Raw genomic sequence first — 23,591 nt, forward strand, 5'->3', positions numbered from 1 at the left:
GAATACATATCCTCTGGGATGCATGGTTGTTGGCATGCCACTCAAAAACATATAATACATTTATACATAAAATTTATAGCAATCTATCAAACGATTGTTGAGAATATGAGCAGCCCTAAAGCTGCTAATTTGGCTGGAAATCAGTTTTGATAACTTGCATCGCAGATGACGGCATCCTAACAGCTAGCAGGGCATGTTCACCATCCAGTGCCAGTACATACACCACCAGCAGCCAACAGATGACACCAAGGCAAGATTAGTTATTTTGGACATCACCTCTGAGTGTAGTAAAACTCCTATTGTGTCCATAAAAATGGGTCCCTCTTGTAACCCATGTGCTCGTCAAGGCACACGTCAGCCTGCAGCTGCCGGCAGCACCTGTCCAGACCGCACATTCACCCTCATGTGTGTGATAGGTATAGGCCTCGCACATACACACTTCTTCACAGGAAATTGAAAAAGCAGCACAGTGCTACAATAAACCCCTTTGTATATTTCTCAGGTTTTATTGAAATGCTGTTTTTGGGATGTGTGTTTTTCAACAAAGGGCTATTATCTGTAGCATCTGTAAGAGCCTGAGTGATGCACACAAGCATGTCAAAGAAAATTCCTGCGTGTGCCCCTTCATACACATCTGCCAATCAAAAGCTGTGCCCTTCATGCATGTTAGCCCCGTGTCATATGCAGATTCCTTTTGTGGCTTTGATGGCGAGTGTGTGTGTGTGTGTGTGTGCGTGCGTGCGTGTGTGTGAAGAGATCAGATAAGCACATGGTAGTGGAGGAGCTTTCTGATTTATATGAGCTTATTGAGGAGGAAATAGGCGTTATAGTCCAGTGGCTGTAATAAACGAGAAGACCTCCCTGCACTGCTCAGCATCAAAGAGACAGGCCCACCCCAACACACGCACGCACAAACACGCACGCGCGCACACACACACACACACAGTCCTTGTTGCTGTCTTTTTTGCTCGCTTACTCCGCTCACAGTGTGACTGGCAGCAACAAAAGTTGACAAAGTCAACAAAAAAAGCTCAAAGTGTGGGAGGGAGCGAGAGGCAGAGAGAGTTTAAAGGGAGTCCAGCAGGGCTGAAGGGAGGAAGAGGAGAGAGGACGGCGTACAGGCAGCAGCAGAGTGTAGGAGTGAGGGGTGTGCTTGGCAGCGCTGGCCTTTGTTTCAGGGGAATTCCTGCAAACCACCACACCTTTCAGCTGCCTTCATTACAACTGATGGATAGTTTTTGGGTAACATGCGAGCTAAAGCTACAAGGGGTTTGTGTATTTGCGTGTGCGCGTATGAAGATTTTCCTTGGCCCATTTATTCTGAATTAGTTTAGAGAGGGAGTTTGTTACAAATCCTAAGCAGCGTATTGCACTGTGTCGTACCTGAACTGTGACCTGCGATCATTTTGTTTTCCCTCATTAGCTTTAAGTGGAGGGATGGTGAGCTGTGTGTCTGCAGCCAAATGTTGTTCCAGGAGCAGTAGAAGATTTGAACAGCAGTTTCACTTCTAGGAAATGTGTTTTCAAGAATTTTGGGTTGAAGTGGAAGTAATGTTTGTATTTCTGGGCATGTTAAGGGTATGAATTGCCCTTTGTAATCTCTGAAGCACTGCTGAATTTTACTTAAGCAAAGGTACTTGACTCCCAGCTGCTCCAAAGGCTGCTCTGGCTCATACTGGGTTGCTTACAGGTGTGAGCAACCCTAATTGTGCTGAGTGTTTAGCTTTTATCATCCACTAAATTATTCAGTGTTGTTCTGAAAAGAAAGAAGTTTATATTATCCTTCTTTAAGAATAATGGCACTTTATTCCAAAAAACCACGTTTCATTGGACCACCTCTACCTGTCAGACTGAGATGGCCACAGTAACTTGAACCCCTGTTATTGTCTCTCCCCCTGCCCAGTGTTATGTTTGAAACTGGACACTGCCTGTCCCCCACAATGGTGGAGACTTGGCCTCACACACCTACGCCCTCACCCTGCCCTCCCTCCTGTCTTATTTGCTCTCAGCCAGGCCCTTTGTTTTGTGTTACCTAAAAAAAGGAGTTGGCACATCTGTCTAGGGAAGTTTTAGCGCACACACACACACAGCCCATTGGCAGATGGGCAAACAGCCATATCTCGCACCAAGCTCATCAGAACCCCTGAAGAGGGAGCTGTTGTTTTACTTGTATCTCTGTACCCTCACAGGGAGGAATCCCAGCTCATCTATGACTCTAATTTTAACTCCTTCACTTTGTAATCTCTGTCTTCAACATGTGTTCTTGATATTCTCAATTTTCACAACTTGCTCGGTACCTCCTCCACGTTTGATGAGGGCCTTGCCCATCAGACGAAACTCTGTTTCAAATCAAGCTGGGTCAAGGCTACTAGATATAAAAGCAAGTTTCATTTCTTCATGCAAACTCTTCTTCAGCCCCGTTTACATCTGGCATTAACATTTTAAGACAGAAAAATAAGGAGAATGGTCGTCTGCGTATCGAGCCCGAGCCACATCAGGCTCATTAACTCCATAAATGTGAAAGCAGTTTAAATACTTTGCAAGCAGAGCGTGTTGTCTCCTCAAATGGATTGTCTTCAGAGCTGACAGCATCAGTTGATTAATCAGTTTGTAAACTGACAGAAGACTTTTTCAAACATTTTCTGGGTTCAGCTTCTCAGATGTGAGTGTTTGCTGGTCAGAGATGGTGGACATTTTATTGACCAAAACAATTCATCAATTAATCGACATAATAGGCACATTAATCAACAGTGAAAGTAAATGTTAGTTCTTTTACCATTTGTGTTTGTCTTATTGCTTGTAATTAAAAGCTTATGTTAGCAATTGCTGATAAGAGCGTTTAGATATTGAGCAGGGTCCATTATAACCACCTTTAAAATGAAGTGTAGCCCTGTATGTACCTGTGAAATGATCTAATAATGAGAGTGTTGTCTGGTAGATAGTGATGCATTTGCATAAAAAAACTTCAGTTGATGTCAGGTCTGACGAAGATAGAGATAATTCACACCGTAGGTGATGCAGTCTCAGCAGAGTACATATCAATTAAAGAGTCAGTGTCCTTTTTTCCAGGTCATTTAAAGCAGCTTGGGAGTCTTTGAAGGTATTAACAACATTAGAAGCCTCAACAGCAATATGTTTGTTTGTCCCCTGAAGATAAATTCATTTTCCATTTATGACTAGCCAGCAGCAAGATAACGTTACATGGATCTGTTTCATGTGATCTGCATTAGTAAACAAGCTCTTAACTTTCTCGCTGTACGTCCACGATATTGTTCCTCTCAGGGAGCCTCGGGGATCAGATATTGGAGGATGTTTTATTGCAAGTTAGCGACGTAAGAATATTAAAACACACACACACACACACACACACACACACGCACACACGTACACTGGCACATACAGCGAAGCACGAACATGCCAACATATGAAACTCATTTATCAGAATTCACTTAACAATTTGTTAACCACCCCTCGCTGTCTCCTGTGTAGCATGTGTCCCAACATGTCACACAAACACACATGCTCTCAGTGTGTGCTAATTATAGCAGTAATAAGCACTTGGATGAAAACTTAGTTTGATAAGACCTCTAATGGCAAATGTGATTTGGGAAATTCCCCTTCCTGCTCCCTCTCTCGCTCCCTCTCATACATCATGTCTTAATTATTACTCCTCCTAATGTGTTTTTCTGAGATTTACTCTTTCATATTTCAAGATAGACAAAAGCACCCAGTAATTATTGTCTGTCACTGTTGCCATGGAGATAACATCTCCAGTCACATGATGGCTTCCCAAGGTGACCAGGAAGTGGTTTTACGGCGGCGTGGGTTGGGGGGTTATGGGTAAAAGTGTCAGTTGTGTGTGCGGCTTCATTTCTTGATTTATGTGGAGGCTGTAATGACATCATATTCAACAGTGAAAAGGGTAATAAATTAGACATCAGCTAATGGAGGCTGAGGCTCTTTCTTTGTTAGCGAATGCTATCTTCTCTTCTCACAGGGTAACCCAATCTCTCCATTTTGCCTGTGAAGTAAATGCACTTTTGATGGCTCTCACATTAATGTTGAAGAAATTATTTATAAGAAGACACTAACTTTTAAGAGTCTGTCCATGAGATCCATATGTTGTATTTAGTTCATGTACAGGAGAGTCAGCAAATGTTATCATATATGAATGTTGTGCTGTCCTGTAGGGCTGAACTGAATATCACTTTTCTACATTTGAAGCTTTTATTGAGGTTTTTTAAGGAAGCTTTGAATGTCTGTTATCATATTTCATGATGTCATCACCCCCCCCCCCAAAAAAAAAACACTACCAAAAAATTCTCTAAATACACAATTATTAATAGATTAAACTCTGTTGCCATATTGTTTTATAGATATAGGCCCGAGGGGTCAGTTGTAGCATTTTTTATATTTTACACAAATGTTCAGAAATCAAAATTGACTGCAAAGCTCTACTACATAAATTACAGCTTATATCATTTTACTGGTGAAATTGCTGTGTGCTCTAACACTGAAACTGATACGACCCAAAAATAATTCAGAAATCCTCCAAAAGTCTGCTCTCATTTAGAAAAGATCTCCCCTCTTTCTCAGTTTGCTTCTTTAACGCAGGCTGTGAACCTTCAGCAGGCACTGACGGCCCAGACTAAGGTCTTAGTACAGCTGCACTACAGTCAACAATGCCATCTCTAGTTAGCATTGAGCTGCTGAGAAACATAAACACACCTGTGTGGTGGAGGTCAGGCGCGCATGATGTTCTATTGTCTCCTCATCTGCACATAAACAGGACCTCTGCAGCTCTGCCAGTTGCTCATTACAGTGCAAACTCTGAACATTTGTGCTGGAAAAAATGATGATTTTGGGGGTGGGGTTGTCAAAAGTATGTATATAAAACATTTAGGGGTTGTCAACTTGTGCCAAAGAGCGCTGTGGTAAAACAGAAAAAATCCAATCAAAAATTGTTCTCAGTAGAACTGCCAGAACAGTGAGAGCTGCTCTGCTGCCCAGCGCTTTATTCTCTGCAGCCTTTGTTTCCCAGTATGGAAAAGGTTTACTCATGGGATCAGCATATAGGCATTCAAAGAGAAGACATAATCCATAATGAATGCTTCAGGAAACTCAATAGGTTTTTGATAATTTAATGTGAAAATGTGTCTTTATTGTCCTTTAAGAGGTAGAAATACAGTATCTCATTTCACCCACGCTCAGTTTGTGGGATTTTGGCTGATTTGAGCCCTCTAGGTCATCTTAAACACATCTGTGTTAGCTTTGCACATCTGGATTTTGGGGCTTTCTTTTTTCTGCATTTGCTTAAGCTCGGTCAACTTGGATGGGGAGCATCTGTGCCTTAAAGCCATCCTAAAAATAAACATCGGGAGTCACGTCTGGGCTTCGACTGGGCCTCTCAGCAAGTTCAACACTGTTGTTCTTAAACTTCTCCATTGTTGGTCTTAGTTGTACAGTATTCTTTGGGCTGTGATCTCTCGGGGTGCAAATTGCTGCCCCAGTTACGGGGGGGGTGTGAGTCATGAAACGTCTCCTATCTTTTTCTCTCAACATGCTTTACAGGGGACTGCAGCATGACCGACGAGCTCAGTGTTGATTTAATTGAAATGGGAAGACACAGCTGTGGAGTTTCTAGATGGATTCGGCCCCACATCTTTAATCTCAGTGCGCCATTGGACGGTATAGATGTTTAGTTTAGTAGGAAATCCAAATTCTCTTATATTCCTTGTTCCTTCTCTCTTTCTTTCATAGAGCTCATGATAAATGCAGATTTTTAGTACTAGTGAAAACATGTCCACCACCAGCGGGTGAGTCTTCGCCACAGTTTGCAGCAAGCTGAGCAAATCCACATCTGTTTGTGTCTTCTCATTAACTTTTAACACATTTTTTTAAAAAAAGACTCCTGATCAGACCAGTGTAGCCAGTAGATGAGTTCAGTACAGACACAAGTGGTGATGGAGGAGAATAAATGTTGCATCATGTCACAGATTTTACATAACTTCTAAGTGGGAATTTGCTGTTTGACAGGTATTAGCAAAGTGAAAGATGGGTTATTTATTTCCACCGTTGGTTGCCTTGCTGGCAACGCACCAATTAAGATGCAGCGTAACCTACCGTTTGATCTCAGCCACCGGCACAAGTCGGTGATGGCTGATGTCATGTTTTTCTAAGGCAGCAGGAGATTTCATCATTGTAATAGAACTGAGTTTGATCATTTGGTTTCCCCACACACACATCAAAGGTGTGCCTTCTCAGGAACAAATCACACACGCACATTGACACACACGCTCACAGACACTGCTTGTTACGTTGATAATGAGCATGTACCATAGGTGTACTGTCAGTAATAAGGCTATTGACATTTCTTCGATCACTTATTGCCTCTCTCTGAGGAATACATGCGAGAAGATTAAGACACTTGCCTACTAGTGCGTGTTTGCTGCCCACCAATTAGAAGAAACAAATATGTGTGGTTTGGCCATATGGATTGGCTGGTGTGTGCAAGCTTATGTTGATAATACAGGCTTTAGGGATTCAATGCAAGACCCACATCAGTCTAGTTTAGCTTTACATTTATTTTTATTTTGCATTGTAGCATTTCAGCTGTTGGTTGTTGATTTTTTTTCCAGTGGTGTCTGTGTGATTGCATCAGTCACCCACAGTGGACCAAAAATAAAAACCCTTAAACTTGCATGTAATTAGCAGCCTATGTTGCAGACATTGCAGCAGAATGCAAAGCTGAGTGAGTTTAAGACCTGAAGGCCTGATTTTTGTCTGAAAACATCTGGCTGAGTGGATTCACTCACTGTGTTCTTGAGCTTCACCCACTTCATGTCCAACTTTGGGTACTGGTCTGTGTGTGTGTGTGTAAGGTGTGAGCGCTGTGGCCTGTTAAAATCTGATTCTCAAGATGAGATGATATATCAGGAGCAGCGGATGCTCATTAAAATTCTCCTCTTTTTCTGTTCCCACAGACGGTCAGAGGAGGAAGTGGACATGGACAAGGTGACGGCTGCCATGGTGCTGACGAGTCTCTCCACCAGCCCGCTGGTCAGGAGTCCACCTGTCAAAGTCAACGGTGAGTATCACAACCGATAGGCAACTCATGAACTGGAGACGTCCTTTCGACAAATACAATGTTCTGTAAACTTCGCAGCTTGAAAAACGCCTGAGCCTGGCATGTTCTGCTATACGCTGACTTTTCATTCCCTCGCAGCTGTTATCTAGTGAATGCATGTGGAAGCTTCAGTTGATAAATTGCTGCCACCTGCTGTGCTTTAGGATTCTCTCATCAATGACTTCTGCAAATCCACAGAAGAGCACACTGAGTCTGGATCTCTGCCACTCGTCACAGTGGCGGAAATCCAAAGTGTCCCCCAGTAACTGCAATCACGTGCAACCACTCAGATCGTCAGTGCAACCGACCGACTGCCCGTTCAAGCGAGCAGACGTGCAGCCACCCCTCCAACCACCGTGCAGGCGTTTATCGCAGTCACACATACACAGGCGGTCAGATGTTATACGTACATCACATACATCATGCACACGTGAACAAAGTGGATTTTGAATACCGATCGTGCAGTTTAATCTTAATGAAGTCGCACAGATGTCACTCCCATGTACACATGTTGGAGATCATACAATGTGCGTTTACATTAGTACACACAGCAGGTACTCAAGCTTCGCGCTCACCCGTAGTCAAGCCAAGCGCCATGGATGACATTTATTTCTCAAGCTCTGCCGTGCGTCGTGGAATTGGCTCCAGCTCTCGTTGAAAGGTGTTTTCTCATCTTGATATTATCAGCGCTTCAGTCAGGATGAGAATTTGCTTTTCTGCACCACAAAACCAAATGCATATCAGAGCAGCTTTCTTTTTGTCGGTGAGCCACTTCCTCTCTTCTGTGAAACGTAAAGAAAGAAGCCAGATTGAGAGCAGAGACACCCCACCAAGAAACAGCTTCACTAAACCAAACAAACTAGGTCTGCTCTTACCTCTCTCTCTCTCTCTCTCTCTCTCTCTCTCTCTCTCTCTCTCTCTCTCTCTCTCTCTCTCTCTCTCTCTCTCTCTCTGTGTGTCTGACACGCACAAACTCTCTCATACACACTCATCTACACACTCAAAGTTTTCCCCAGCCTCAACCTTCACAAAGTGAAACGCCTTTTGTAGCTGTTATTCAAAAGAAACGCATCTTTGATCTAAAAAGAAAAAAACAAGACCTTGGAAGTGTCCCAGCGGAAAAACAGAACAAGAAAGTAACCTTTATTTCCTCGTGTCACACACAAAAGTAGTGCTGGGAGGCTCTTTTTTGTGAAGTGCAAATAAAGCTGTCTGAATTTAATTGAATGTCTTGATCTCCCGTCACTGACAGAGGAACACCCACATGTTTTGTTGTGGTTGTATCATCATCATATGACTGAAGCGGTTGGATTTATTGTTAAATTCACTGTCACACCCCTGATCCTCCCCCCTCTCTGTTAAACTCCATCTTCTAGAGGGTCTGAGTGGTTCGTGGAAGGACAACGGCTCCGCTGGCCCCTTCACCCCGTCTAGCAACAGTTCTTCGGGTGGCTACTGGAGCTGGTCTGCCCCCAGTGACCAGTCCAACCCTTCTACACCTTCTCCGCCGCTCTCAGCAGACAGCTTCAAGCCCTTCCGTGTGCCCAGCCTGGGCGGCGTGGGACCCGGCCCAGCAGGGCCTGAAGACCCCAGCCTGGACGAGCAGGACGGCAGCAGCCTGCTCTTTGATGAGCCCATCCCTCGCAAGCGCAAGGTGAATACTCCAGCATCATCTAGTGAAAAGAGACAGACACAGCCACCTACCACTAAAACTCAGCTCGTTAAACGTCCTGCTCTTCAGCATCACTTGTAGTGTCTTTGATAGCTGAACTCAACTTAGTTGTTCTCATTTACATGTTTTCTGTTTCTGTTGTCAGACAGTTGAATTATTGCAAATTAGTGATTTAATTATGTGTTTAAATGCGAGCCATTAACCAGGCAATCAGTAATTCCTGCGCTGCAGCACTGAGACATCAATCAAACATCTCACTTCAGGGATTTTTATTTAAATTGCCACAAAACAACCTACACATAACACACAGCAAGCCTGTCCAAATATTAACCCAACAAGCAAAGACACAGATTCAGTCTAACCAAGGATCACTAAGATGTCCTAAAAAAAATATATTTGAATATATCTTGTAGATACAAGATCATTACAACACTGTTGAGTATGTTAACATATACATCGAGTGATCACAGAGGAAGTTACAGCAAAACAGACTGTTTTTGCTACCCAGCCCCGTGACATCAAGCTCACATATCTAGAAGTTCTGTTATCCCATCAAACAAAAGGCTGATTTTCAGATCTATCTACTCAACACAGAGCGTGTTTTAAAGATTTGTTCTGGGGAGTGAAGAATGCGGTGTGTGCAGTGTCTCAGTGTGTACAGAGGGCCAAAGTGGAGAGAAAAAGTTGCATTTTCAGATGAAGCTATGTTAGTATGGACAAGGTCTAAATAGCTCACACTTTGTAGAAAATAAAAATTGTTCATGACCTTATGCACCCTAGAGGGTTTAGAAACAGCCACAGCAGTACTGTAAGATTCCCCATTTATTTCAGTGCGGATCAGTCATAGAGTCACATATTAAAGGGGTTTGAAAGATAGCGGCAGCAGTTCTCCTGATAACATCAGATCTCTTGAGAAGAAGAGGGTCAGGAGATGGTCTGTGATGTGCTGTCAGACGTACACGAGCTGGTTGATTTCCCTTCTTCAGCGCACTGTGATATTCACCACTGAGGTTGTGGATGTAGTTCAGACTCTGACTGACTGATTGACAGAGATGAAAATGCGACAGGAAAGGACACACAGCCTTTTGCTCCAGTGGTAGTTTTGTCTTTGCTGCCTGGATTTTATGAGCACAGTGCACACACACACACACACACACACACACACACACACACACACACACACACACACACACACACACACACACACACACACACACACACACACACACACACACACAGTTTCTTTCTCACTCATCATTTCAGCTGGTCTCATTTCTACACAGTCCTGACAGCTCATCACATCCACAGCTCAGCGTCACTCATTATTTTTTCAGATGTATATTGCTTTGCTCTCCCTCTCTTTATCTCTCTCCCCTCATCAGCACTTGTACTTGCTGGTTTGTCGTTCACTGTCAGTACCATCCATCCATCTCTTCTTTCACTCTCTGTCCCCCTTTCTTCCCCACTTCCTCTCCTGCCTTTCTCCCCTCGCTCTGCATGTGTGTGTCCTCCCCAGACATTTGCCCTTCATAATTACTTCTCAGTTTCCACATGCAGCCGCTCTGCAACAGCAGAAATGCTTTTAATACCGGCTACAGCAAACGTAAAGATCGTGCCTGCTTCATGTCTCCTCTAAAAATCGATAAAGACTTTGGGTTAGCTCCACATCGGCACACTGTACTGTATTAATTGGGGACATGTCGCAAAGAAGAGCTCTGAGAGGGAGAGAGAGAGAGAGACATTTAGAAGTGGCAAAGAGGTTATGGATGAAGAAATACAGCAGGGACTAACAGGAATCACAAGAAGAAGAATGCGAGAATGGAGGGTGGATGGAGACAAAACCTGACTCTTTAATAGCCTGGATAGCAGTTCAGTTGACATACACACACGCACACGCGCTATATGTGTGATGCCAAGGTTTCACAAGAAATTATCTACACCCCCCTCTTGTGCTCTTGCTTCTCTCTTGGCAAGACAAAGCGGTTTGGAGCTCACCATTTAATTACTGTAAAATGCTTCCTTTAAAGGGAATAACACACATGCACACACACGCACACTAGTAACACACAGAACAGGCTTTTGTTACCCAAAGACAAAACGCAAGTGGGACACATGATTGTGTGTGCATGCATGTCTGGAAGGAGGAGGAAAATTAAAAAAAACATATTGTCAAAATTAAATCAGTCCCCTAAACAATTGTTTGATAGACAGGCTTATAAAAGCGTTTATAATGGCTCCGAGCGGGGAGACAGGAGGGCAAGGAGAAAGCTCGCATGGCTTTTCTCTTCATGAAAAACAATGTAGAGTCTGTTTAGGAGGCCAGCGGTGTAATTACAGTAGACGGATAACAAATACAGGAGCCTCACGAGCTCACAACCAGAGAGAAATTGACTGTTATTCAGCCTCATTCAGCTCTGAGATGAAATGTGTTCAGGAAAGCTCCACAGAAAGCAGGTGCAGTAAAGCTGTGAGCATTTAGGCTGAAGTTGTTTTGTTTGTCGTCAGAGTGCAGTGAATATTCACTTATTTACTGAAGTGAAATATGGCAGCGTCGGCATTATGGCACAAAAAACACGATTTTTCAATAGCAGAATAACCACTTTACGAATGTGTAATTCTAAGCTCTATACAGTGTCGTCTCACCTCTCCCTCACTCCCCCGTTTATTGTCAGCTTCCTACTGTGCTTTCAAAATTCAAAGCGTTCCAGAAAAAAATACTTGAAAATACGACTACATACACAAACATAGAGGTGAACCAAATATGACCAAATACTGCATCTCGACTCTCTAGAAAATCAGCAGTTGCATCACTTTCACTCCTGAGGGCGTCACGTCCCGGCTGCTGCAACACCTCCTTCTGTCTGTGCGACACACCTGTTGTGTGCTGTGGGCGCACATCTTTCCACTGTCAGAATTAGATCCATTCGGTCCAATAACATTTGGAAAGTCTGTTTTCACAACAGCAGGTGAGCCACATGTGGAGGAGGCTCCTTAATGATGCAGCCTATCGAAACCAACATGGTACCAAATGACATGTGTACCAACCAGGTGCGCTTACAAGCTTTTAAAAAACAATGGCATTAAACTGGAGCACCACAATCAGTGGAGGAGGGACGAATACCAGAGCACGTCTTTCTCTCTCTCTGTGATTGTTAATCGATTGCAGATGGCGTTGTTCTCTTGGACTGATAAAAAATAAAAATAAAAAATGCTAAAATCGGTGGATGTTAAATGTTCGTGGATGGCCCGGCCAACTTAAGTCTATGTGTGGGAAACGATGCCAGAAAGACGATCGTGGGCCTGTATGTAGGCTGGTCTGGACAAAAGTCCAGGGCTGACTTTTTGTCCCAGCACATCCCTTTAAACATGAAACCACCTGAGCTTCTGACTGTAGCTGCTGCACTTTGTGTGTTTCTTACAGAACTCCATGAAGGTGATGTTCAAGTGCCTGTGGAAGAACTGCGGCAAGGTGCTGAGCACCGCTGCTGGCATCCAGAGACACATCCGCACCATCCACCTGGGGTAAGGTGCACTGCATACCTCAGCTAAAGCCTCTTTGTCACTTCCTCTCTGACCCCTCCAACCAGCTTCGTTGTCAAAACAGCAGATTAACGGCTGATGGATTATCGCCACGGTAACTGCTCTGGGCGCGGGCGGGGAGGTGACAGGTGAAAGGAAAATGAGCACAGTGGAGAACAATGATATCACACATTTATGCTGACATTCAATTAAACTGTGGCCACTCTGCGCCACACTGATTAACGGCATATCACTGTCTTTAGTAGGTTGGATGAGTGACACTAAATTTGAGGGGGGGTCTTGTGTGATTGCATTGTAGGAAAATTTCTTATTGTCTCTTTTGTTTCTGCCTGTCTTCAGGCGCAACTGTGACTCGGACTGCAGCGACGGCGAGGAGGACTTCTACTACACGGAGATCAAGCTCAACACGGACTCTGTGGCCGATGGGCTGAGCAGCCTGTCCCCCGTGTCCCCGTCTATCCTCTCTCCCCCTCCTCCTCCCCCCTCTCCTCTCCCCCCTCTGAGCCAGCTGCCAGACTCCCACAGACCTCCGCAATCCTCTGACACCAAGGAGCCTCACGCTGGTGGCACCACCCCGCTCAGCCGCTCTGCGCCCAGCGCACTCTACCTCATCCACACGGACCACGCCTACCAGGTAAACACACACACACACACACACACACACACACACACACACACACACACACACACACACACACACACACACACACACACTGGCCAGATTAAGATCAATGTACAACACACACAGCCATACTCAAGATGAAGATAAAAGAATCGATGCACTCTCTGGATCAATATACACACCACAACACACTTATCAGGCCACAGACACACACTATCAGGCCACACGCACATACACACACACACACACACACACACACACACACACACACGATGCATATATTTTCTCTCACACACACCTGATTATCCTGATTATGTGTCACAATGTTTACAAAACAAAACTAATGATGTCACAGTGGCTTGTGGTCCCTCATTGCCGTTAGCAGCTGTGCTAACAGTTGTGCTGTATTGACACGCGGCAGCAGGTTTGAACAAATAATTGTGGCTGGAATAATCACACAGTCCATCAATCTGAACTAAAATTTCAAATTAATCAGTCATTCTGGCATTAATGTGAGAGCTACATGTGTATAGATACGTGTTTTACAAGCAGCATAAGTTATTGGTTTTTAATGGAAACCCAAAGACTCTCAAGAAATCTTCCTGAGACATAAAAAATGTTACCATTTTCTTTAAGGAGGGGATCAATTTGAGGCTCGCTTGTGTTTATATGATGAATTGCACTGTGCAAAATTATTTAAACATGACTTGTTGCCCAATGTTCAGATGAAGTATTGCCAAAGAATTGCCCTTTCTTGAAATAATATAAATATATTTGCACAGCTCCAGGAAGTGAAAATCCAAGCGTTACAATTTAAACTAAGGCAAACTAAAGCAGCAAGTAACAACACATTACAAGGCACAAGGTGACTTGGAGTCGGGGCTTTGAGGGTGAAAAATGCTTTGAGGAAGTCATAAAAGTACTCCACGTACATTCTTCCTTTTGGGTAGAAACTTCTACTGTTTTGACCTTTGACCTCTGCCTTCAGGCCACAGCTCCAGTGTCCATCCCGTCCAGCAGCAGTAACTCAGCCGGCTCAGCCTCCACCAGCTTCACTCCCACCAACAGCTCCAGCTTTAGCATCTCCTGGCAGTCGCCGCCCGTCACTTTCACTGGGAACACGGTGAGGAAACTTTAACGCACATGCAAGCGCCAAGCAAACGTGGTTCCATCTTGGTTCCTATAATCACAAATACATCTGCTCTCTTCAGGTGTCCCCCAGTAAAAGCCAGGGCTTCGGTGAACAGCGTTCCCAGACCATCGCCGTCCTCTCGTCGCCTCCCAGAGCCACCGCCGCCCTCAGGTACTGGATCCTCACCGCTCGCTGAGTCTTACCTGACACTTACTTTTACTTGCTTTAACTAAGGAGCCAACAAATTGAAAGCACAGATAAGACATTACCAAGAAATGCATCTAATGTGATTTCCTACTTGAATTAAAGCTCACAGAGCGAAAATGAAAAATGGAATATTGACTCTCACAAATCAGCTCAGTGACTCTTGATTAAAAAGATGTTGTGATTAGTCGGCTTAGTTCAGCCTCTGATTTGCTTAATCCACTTCAATAAGGTACCAAGCTGTTTTCGATTGTATGATTTATGTTGTGTCTCATATTTACCACATTAGGACACAAACGATCATTGTGGGACTCGAGACGGCGATGTTAATACATACTGGAGGTTCATTAATGTATGTTGATGGTGGTTTGGCTGCAACTAGAAAAGATGGTTATCTTAGCTTAGCATAATGACTGGAAACAGGGGGAAACAGCTAGCCTGCCACTGCCCATAGGTATTAATCTTCTCATCTAAGTAGAGAGCAAGTAAGCGAATGTCAAACAGTGCAGAATGGTTCATATATAAACTGTGTATCCATCTGTGTGAGAGTAATCTCAACTCATGAGGAACAAGTTTTAATGGACTCTTTAACATTATGGTTTCTGCATGTTTAATTAAGATAATAATTCACCGTCTTCTCCATCATGACAGTTTCATCTCTTATTCTCGTCTCTCCTCCGCAGTCGGAAGGTGCGCGGTGAAGGGAAGAAGTGTCGTAAGGTGTACGGGATGGAGAACCGCGACATGTGGTGCACCGCCTGCCGCTGGAAAAAAGCCTGCCAGAGATTCACCGACTGAGCGTTTCCTCGCCGACGTCGCGGCGCCCCGCGCCAACAGGCACTGCTGCCTTTCGCCAGAGAACGGGGGGGAGGGGCTTCGTTTTGCATGCATTTGGTTTTCTTCAGCTCAAAGTCGCAACTGTCCATCAAGCTCCGGCTCCGCCCCTGTCGTCGCTCCCCCCTCAGCTCCACGGAACCATTCCAGCTGTGGAAGGAACCAAAGGACAGCGGAGTCACCTTTTACATTGCCGTCCAGGATTCCCAGTACTGCCTCGCCATTCCCGTCGTTCCCAGGTTTGGGAAACCCCAGTGCAGCTAAACAGTGTAAAGAAAAAATAGATCTAAAGTTTTCTCCTGTTTTTTATGTTGGGTTCAGTGTTGCATCTTTCTATGTTTTGTAAAGCTCTGGTTTTTAAATGGAAAGTCTTGTCAAAGAAGGGGTCCAGAACAAAGGCCAAAAGCTTTTTTGTGTGTTTTGTTAAGAGAAAAACTTTTTTATCCAAAAGAAGAACAGGCCTCTCTGCTGCAGTTTTTGAAGAACATTTTGAGAAGCACGGAGGCAAAGCTCGCAGTTTCTGTTCTTCCTTCAACTTGTTCATCTCTTGTTTTATTTCTGGACTTTTTGAGGTGATCTATCATCACCGGCATCACAGCCTCTCCCGGTTCCTTCACCTACTCATCACCCCTGACAGCCCCGAGGGAATGTACGGCAGAGCCGGGAAGGGCAGGTCGACACGTAGAGAGACAGACAGGGAGTAGAGACACACAAGGTGAATGATCAATGCAAAAAAGATACAATCCACAGTCAGGGACAGCAGGTGGACCATGCCAGTGATTTACCACATAAACGCAGCATTCACACACACACACACACACACACAGACACACACCGTCACAGCAGAAGACAGGAACTGTTTTCTATGTCACTTTTTTATCCAGTGGATTCATTTTCTTTGTTTTATCAGGGACGTGATTCTAAAGAAAGCAAAAACCAGCAGCAGATTTTGGGGTTATACTGTAAACAGCACTATCTCAACAGCTTCTCTCTCTCTTTCATTACACATGACAACTTTGCAACCAAAAACTACTTTATCTTATTCCTTATGGTTTTGGTTTTTGTTAAGGTGCCATGTTTACTGTCGTTGATGTAGTTCTCTCTCTCTCTCTCTCTCTCTCTCTCCTGCTTTCTTTTTTTATTTTGGCAAAACCAAGACTGTTTACCACCTGCTAAAGAAAGTGTGTCAAAAGACCCAAAAGACAGCACTGGAGGCTTGAAGTCGGCAGCATGCAAGGCCGTAAAAAGATAAATGTCTTTCACCACATACGGAGAGACAGATTGCCCTCCTCCTAAACTTTTACACCTTCCCAAAGGGAACAAAATATCTTTGTGTTTACGTACGCCGCAGAAGCGCTTCTTCATGATCTGTTAACCAAAGGGGGAGGGCTGGAAACCAAAAGTGAGGCACTTGTACTGTGTGTGTAATGAGCGCTTGGTGCGTTTAACTTCTAGAGAGTTGGAAATGTTCCCCTAGCCTTCTTCATTTCCAACTTAACTGATTATAAAAGGAAGTTAAAGCAAAAAAAAGCAAATTTTTGACCGCCCAGATGTGGCTACTTCCCCTTTTTTTTGAACTTGCTCCAAGACTTGGGGCTCTAAGCACTTGATTAGGTCACTCCTTTTGTTGTTTAACGTGCACGGCACTCTTCATTTGCTTTGCAGCATGCAAGCAAATCTTTCTCTCACAAGAGTCCGATCGGCGGGTGAACTTGTTACGAGGTAAAAAGAGGTAAAGAGCGGGGTCGCGGTTCTCTGATTTGTCGTTTGAATGTGTTCATTTGAATTCCAGCCTCCTCGTTGGCTCAAAGGCAGGAAGCAAAATCACAAGGCCAAATAGTTTCCAGATGTTCACTTTGTCTTGATAAATGGAGCCAGTCTTTAGTCACCTGGGGCTGCGTTCCACTTTATTACACCACATTTATGTGCTCAGATTGATAGAAATGCCCCGTGTTCAAGTCGAGACAAATAGTCCCACCAACGGGCTCATCGTGACTCTGTTTCTGCATTTATTTTCTGCGTTATATGAAATGTGTTTTGAGTGCACGCTGAAATCTTTACTGCATTTCTGTCACACACACACACGCACACACACAGAGGATCATTTTGCACCAGAGTTATTCAGAACCAACACCAGCTAATAAACTCACATCCGCCACCATTTCATTCATAGTGCTTCTGCACCTGAAAATCGTTGCTCTGTCATGTTCGGTCAACTGTTTCTACTTTGTCTTTTTTTTTTTTTTCTTCTCTGTTCATGTACATATGTAGTTCTTGTATCTTCTCTAGGCTCCATGTTTCTGACCAGTTAGCTCGGTCATGACATCCGCCACCTTATGAGCAAGACAGGTTGGAGTGTGACGTCGCGTGAGGAGATAATGTACCATTCAACCTGTCGGGCTGCTGTTGTTTTGAATATAGGGATAGCCTTAAAGTCACTCTTTAAAAAAATCATTGTGCTTCTTCCATGTCATTACATTGATGTTTCAGTAAGAAATATTTAGATTATCTCAAAACTGATTTGCCATTGTATTATGTGAACGTATTATTGTTTAAGAAAAGATAAATCTATATATACGTAAAGAAAAAACATGTCGGAAATTTAGATTCAGAGCAAAAGAAAAAAGACGTTGATTTGGTTGGTTTTTTTTTTTCATATATATGAATATAAATATACTGTTTATGAATTTTGTTTTCATGTTCTGCTGAAGGAATTTTTTTTGTGGCTATTGTAAGCGTAGGAGGGAGCCCAGGACTAATCCTCAGTGCAAGCCAAGCTTGTTATGCTCTTTTCAGTGAGTGTGACCCACACGCTCCCGCCTGGAGCTCCCTCACGTCACGCTCCCCGCTGCTGGTGCTGCTAAGCGGTCGAAAACCACAGTTGATTAAAACCTTTATCTTATTTCCAATTCTCCCCTCTCAGCCCACTTTCAATTAGTTTGATTGACACCTCGGTGTGTTTGCGCTCATGTGCGCGGTCGCACGCTTCTGTGTGTGAGCGTGAAGGAGCCCTCGGCAAAGTGTGTGGGCTGCCACTGAAGCACGGTGCTCGGCTCCCCCGCCCCCCCCCGTCCCCCAGGCAGTACGCTTGCTCCTCCCGAGGAGTCGCACACCTTTATCAAATGGCCTGTGGCGTTTCCCTGTCAGGGTGTGTGTGCAGGTCGAGTCTACTGCAAGGCAACACGCTTTGGGGGTTCAAGGATGTTTTTGTTGCTCCAGACCTCAGTGGCTTTTTTTTTTTTTTTTAACTCCATGCACTTCCCGCTGCCCTTTCTCCATCATTGTGGTGCTTCATGTTTGTATTCGGACCATCTCCTCCATCGGCGTGTGCAAAAATCTGGCAGCCAATCGGATTCTGTCAGGGTTCGGTCCAGGAACAAGTCCCGAACAGTAGTTCAGACCATTCAGAGGTTCTGGTGAGGCTGGATATTTTAAGTGGCAGCATCTCCAGGCAGCTAATTTTAAAAGAAGTTCTCTCTTGATGCTGATTCTAGGTCAGCGCTGTGTGGATCAAATGGCTCGTAATAAGATTCGGCCAAGATAAGCTAATCTCAAAGCCTTTTTTAGGGTAAATCCAAATGCCCTCAAAAGGATATTTGCTGCTGCATTTCTCAAAACTGTCCATCTCATCGTAGATCAGTGAGGAACTCTGGGATTTGTTCGTGGACTGACCTGTACTGACACCACCTTGGTCCCATTCACTGCCAGTGGCGCAAAGATGGCCTGCGCATTGAGGGGCTTTTGAGCCCAGGTCTGTCTTTGCGCACTGTGCACTCTGGTGCTGTGGCCTCGGCGGGGGAGAAATGGAGGTGCTATATTCCCATTCAGTGCTGTTTCTCCCATGTGTCCTCTGATCATATTAACTCCATTTTGTACACGATGTTATGCTGTAGAACATGAAAATAAAAACACCCTGCCTCAAGTCTGCCCAGTGTCCGTACACGAGTGAGTGAGCGGGTTGCCGCCAAAGCTCTGTTCTCTCTCCTGCTTCCTCATCAGCTTTGATAGTTTTAATTTCATGCTCATTGCCGTCTCCACATTTGTTCAACCCTGCAGGTTTAGAGTAAAACGGAAGAATTTCCCACAGTATATTTGTTGATATGCCCGTGCATTTCGTATTACCTTACTACAAAAAGTACTAATTCTTACACGTGAGCAAGGACGCACCTGCAAACAGCAACTTCAGCTCAATGTCCTTTCACCTTCTTGTTCCTGAGCTTTTGACCACATCACACAGTCTTCATCAGCAGATTGAGTTGTATCATTTGTCAGAACTGCAGATGATCAAACTACATGTTTTTTTTTCACTTTCTAACAACTGAGCAAACTCAATCTGCTGATGAAGACCATGCAGTTCCATCAAAAGCTACAGAAGGAGTGAGTCACCGCTTCCTGAGTTGAGATCATTTTGTCAGCTCATGTCCAAGTAGTTTTGATTTTCAATGTGCACGTTAAACCGTTTTTTAAGCGCCAATCAAAAGTTGCTCGTGGTCACATTCTTACCTTAAAGTTTCAGTTCATACCCAGCAGATGAGCACGTTGTAGAGACGTTTGGGGTGCTGGATGATTTATGTCCTTTTTTTTGGCAAAGCTGGCAGACAAACAGGGATCAAGACTGATATTTTTACTCCCAAACATGCCATATGGCATCATCCTCCTGCTGTGATCATCTAACTTCTTCATATTAGAGCAGAAGTGAGCTCTCAGTGAGCGAGCAGCCAAACACGAGCTGCCATTATAAACGTGTTCGCACAGCAGAATTGAGACTGTGATATCAAAGAGCCACAATAGGCGGTCTTGTTGCTCTACTGAGAGTGATATGAATACTTATGAGGACTTTTTTTTTTTTTCCTTCACACGGAGCGGCAGCCGCTGTTCTGGCTTTTGTTCTCTGTTGTGTTTACCCCCTCGGCCCCCGCCTATTAAAGGGCTGAGCATTCAGCCGTGATTTATAAGCTGAATAAAACAAGATAGCATTATTCTGCTTACGGACGGTATAAAAATCAACTCTTGTGATTTATGAGGGGCCCTCAATGTATATGCCCTCACACACACACACGTATGTAATGTCCATGCACGCTTGTCCAGCTTAGCTACTGAGCAGTGATGGCTTTAACAGCAGTTGACAGTTTTATGAGCATTCCTGGTTTATGAATCTGATCCTTACCGGGTTCAATATTTCACACACGACGAGACTTGTTTGTGACAAGAAGCTGACACTTATTATACCTTATATCATCCAAGTATTAGGTCAATATATGCTACAATATCTACAGAGTAAGCTGCAGTACAGTATATCTAAGCTACAGTATCGGTGTGTATCAGTACATTTATGTGATATCCCTGACTTTAACGCTCTCAAATTTCCTACTTTTATTTGCACTCTCGGCTGCAGACGTTGAAGTCAATGCGGTCCACCTTCAGTCAGGAGGGCCCCTCAGCCGGCCACCCACTTCTAGCAGGCGACAAAAACCCGTGAGCAGATGCCAGCAGGGCTGTTATCTGCCCTGCTGGCCTGCAGCTCCTTCACACAGACCCTCCAGTGTTCTGCAGTAATACCACTCAACAATAGTCTGACAGCGGGTGGCACTCTGCGAGGCCACGTGAGAATGACTGGAAATGACTTATTTTGCTCAAAAATGCAGAAATGGCTGAGTGCGCCTGAGCAGTCATAGCGTTGCCTTGCATGACCCCGTGTACAGATCGAGTAGCAGAGTGTATCCTCAAAGTGTCCAAGCCCCACCGACCATAGGGCTGGTTTCCATGGCAACTGTGCTGATGGGCAGGTTTTCATGCGTCTCTGCTCCTATCCGCTGCACGCCAGAGCCGGGGCAGGGCGGCATTTTTTTGTCAATAAAAAGAGGAGGGACCCTCCAGCCTTCATTCATTCAGGAATGTGAAGGAGGAGGAGGAAGAGGAGGGTTGAAATGTGGATGAAATGGCTTCTGCAAACACACGACATTAATGATTAAAGACTGTGTGTTTCCAGGGGCCACTTCACCCCCCATTATGGTTATCTTTGGAGGAATATAGGAGTCCTGAATGTGCCTTGATGAGCGTAGAGTTTCTAGAGTGGACCTTAGCAGTCGCCACGTTTTGTCTAGAAACTGTGTGTGGAGGTGAGTTGCTGTGATATGCAGGGCCACAGCAACAACGATGGAATGTCTCTGGTGCTGGCTAGTCTGAGTTCTGCTTTCTATACCTGTTATTCAAAGATTTGTGATACAAAGAAATGTCCTGTGAGTTGCGTTCAGGGGCCCTTTTGGCTCCTCCTTGGTTCTAGAAAGATGTTGCAAGGATCTAAGAGTGACTTTTCTACTCTTTGCTGTAACTTGTAAACTTTTTTCTTTCTTTTTTTTTGATGATGATGATGATACTGTGTTTCAATGTGTTTTTCTGTCTGTTTTTTTCTCTTTGTTTTCCCAAACATGACTCCTCTCTCCCTTTCGTACAAGGGCTTGTAGATAAATGTATGTCGATGTGAAGAATCGCTGTTGTGGTGCAATCTAGAAATGTTTGGGAAATCAAGGAAGCCTCATTCAGCACACAGCATGTGAAACAGTCAGGTGAGGTGATCCATTTTTAGCGCGGAGCTGCGAAGTGAGAGGAACCTGAAAAGGCATCCCTTGCTTTGTGTGATGGTGGGTGAATAATAATAAGCAGATAGAAAAACGCTCTCATCTGCCTGGATTCTATTATTGGCTTTAGATGATTCAGAATATTAATAACGTCAACATTAAAGGATATTTCTGCCACAGCTCCATCACTTTTAACTTGGATATGCAACACAGAGAGTGCTAAGCCGCCCTCTCTTTAAACTGGATCATCTCATTGGCTGTTTTATCTGATTACAATCATGTAGACCTCAAGAACTCAATGACTGTCGCACTGGATTTTTACACTCTTTTTTCAAACAGTATATATACTATATGCTCTGGTCTAACTGTATTTTTAATACTGCATGTGCATGCAAAAAAGGAAATTATGAAATACACGACTTTATATAAATGTGCTCTATTTGTGCTTTGGTGTCCACGACAGGGGTGGGGAGCAGCTGAGGTTGCCTCAGTATACTTTTATTTTATTTAATCTGCACACTTCATAGTGTTTTTCAAAACTTGAGATTGGTATAGAGAAAGAAATACCTGTCTTGTGCTTTCAGATCCATACGAGGGAGTCGAAAGTAGCTGTGATTCCCTGCTGGCGCAGATCCATTTCTCACAGTATGAGTGGAGCTCTCTCCATCCTTGTTGTGTGCGCATTAGCAGTTAGCTGGTCCTGGGAGAGTCCAGCGGGATGCTTGTGGAAGACAGATCACTGGAGGGGGCTGTGCACTAAAGCCTGCAGCTCGCCGTGAGCGTTGCAGTGACGGCAACAGTGCCAGCTGGAGTTATGAAGAAGTGTGAAGTCTCAGTTGTTCTTCCTCCCCCTGCATCCCCGACCCTCTGCTCGCTGGACTGAGAGCACACAGGGAGCTTTAAGAGGATATTTGTTCATCTGTGTGTAGTCAGATGAGGCCAGAATCACGTGTTCCCTGTCAAACATTAAGAATTATGTGTGCATTACATCACATTCAGGTTGATACTTTAACTTTGCTGATCAAGAGGCCTCTAAACACAGACATTATTTTAAAAACTATCCTCTAAATTATTGTCCAGCATCCAGTGTTTTTAAAACGTATGCATGCAAAGACCTCACTGGCTGCTCTCCACCCTGACATGAGCGCCATATGTTGCGTTTTATATCCTTTTCAAGCCTCTCAATGTAAATGTTTGATATGTGTTTCCAGACTGTAAACTAAATTGTAGATGCAACACATTGTCCTTCTCCAGATCTGTTCATGGACAGTGCGTTCGGCTGAAATGTGAACACTACCTAACACTACCATAAGCAGGGAAGATGGCTTTGGGGATGGTATTTCTGTGCTCAGGATGTCATTTCATGAACAGGGTCAGTATCAGAGTACTGAGGAAATGTCATGGAAGAGTTGGACATTTGGGGAAATGTGCATATTCGATTTCTCTCTGAGGGTTAGGTGAGGCGATGAATGCCAATTTCATGTCTGCACGATAAACATGAAGCCACAACCAGCAGCCAGTTAGCGTAACTTAGCAAAAAGACTGCAGTATGTACAGTATGTCACAGTAAGTTGCTGAGCAGTTGTTACCCAACTAGCGGCGACTTCACACTGGTTTAAGACAAGATTTAACATGTTAATGAGTCACTTGATTGACAGGGCCAAACTTGCTGTTTCCCAGTCTTTGTGCTAAGCTAAGCTAACCTAAGCTAACCAGCTGCTGGCTCCTGTTACATATAAACCACACAGATATGAGAGCGGTCTTCATCTCCTCTTCTAACTCCTGGCAAGAAAACAAAGCACATCTCCCAAAATGTTGAATTATTCCTACTATGTTTTGCCTCTTTTTGTGGCGTTCAGGCGAACCGTCATTGCAGAACAGGA

General features: G+C 44.2%; 1 protein-coding gene across 2 annotated transcripts in view; it reads left to right on the top strand.

Annotated features, from left to right (window-relative positions):
- znf704 (zinc finger protein 704) overlaps positions 1 to 22,101 on the top strand; it is a 49,524-nt gene extending 27,423 nt beyond the window's left edge. Inside the window, exons 3-9 of one of the 2 annotated variants that reach the window (XM_070984126.1) lie at positions 6,984 to 7,087; positions 8,503 to 8,780; positions 12,220 to 12,320; positions 12,678 to 12,972; positions 13,949 to 14,083; positions 14,172 to 14,263; positions 14,980 to 19,055. In XM_070984126.1, coding sequence (XP_070840227.1) covers positions 6,984 to 7,087; positions 8,503 to 8,780; positions 12,220 to 12,320; positions 12,678 to 12,972; positions 13,949 to 14,083; positions 14,172 to 14,263; positions 14,980 to 15,094 — 1,120 coding nt within the window. In that variant the 3' untranslated portion in view covers positions 15,095 to 19,055. Of the gene's footprint in view, positions 1 to 6,983; positions 7,088 to 8,502; positions 8,781 to 12,219; positions 12,321 to 12,677; positions 12,973 to 13,948; positions 14,084 to 14,171; positions 14,264 to 14,979 lie in introns of both variants that reach the window. The other variant, XM_070984127.1, reaches the window with a different exon arrangement.
- Positions 22,102 to 23,591: the final 1,490 nt, after the last annotated feature.

The sequence above is a fragment of the Chaetodon trifascialis genome, chromosome 17, assembly GCF_039877785.1.
Source record: "Chaetodon trifascialis isolate fChaTrf1 chromosome 17, fChaTrf1.hap1, whole genome shotgun sequence".
NCBI classification, from domain to species: domain Eukaryota; kingdom Metazoa; phylum Chordata; class Actinopteri; order Chaetodontiformes; family Chaetodontidae; genus Chaetodon; species Chaetodon trifascialis.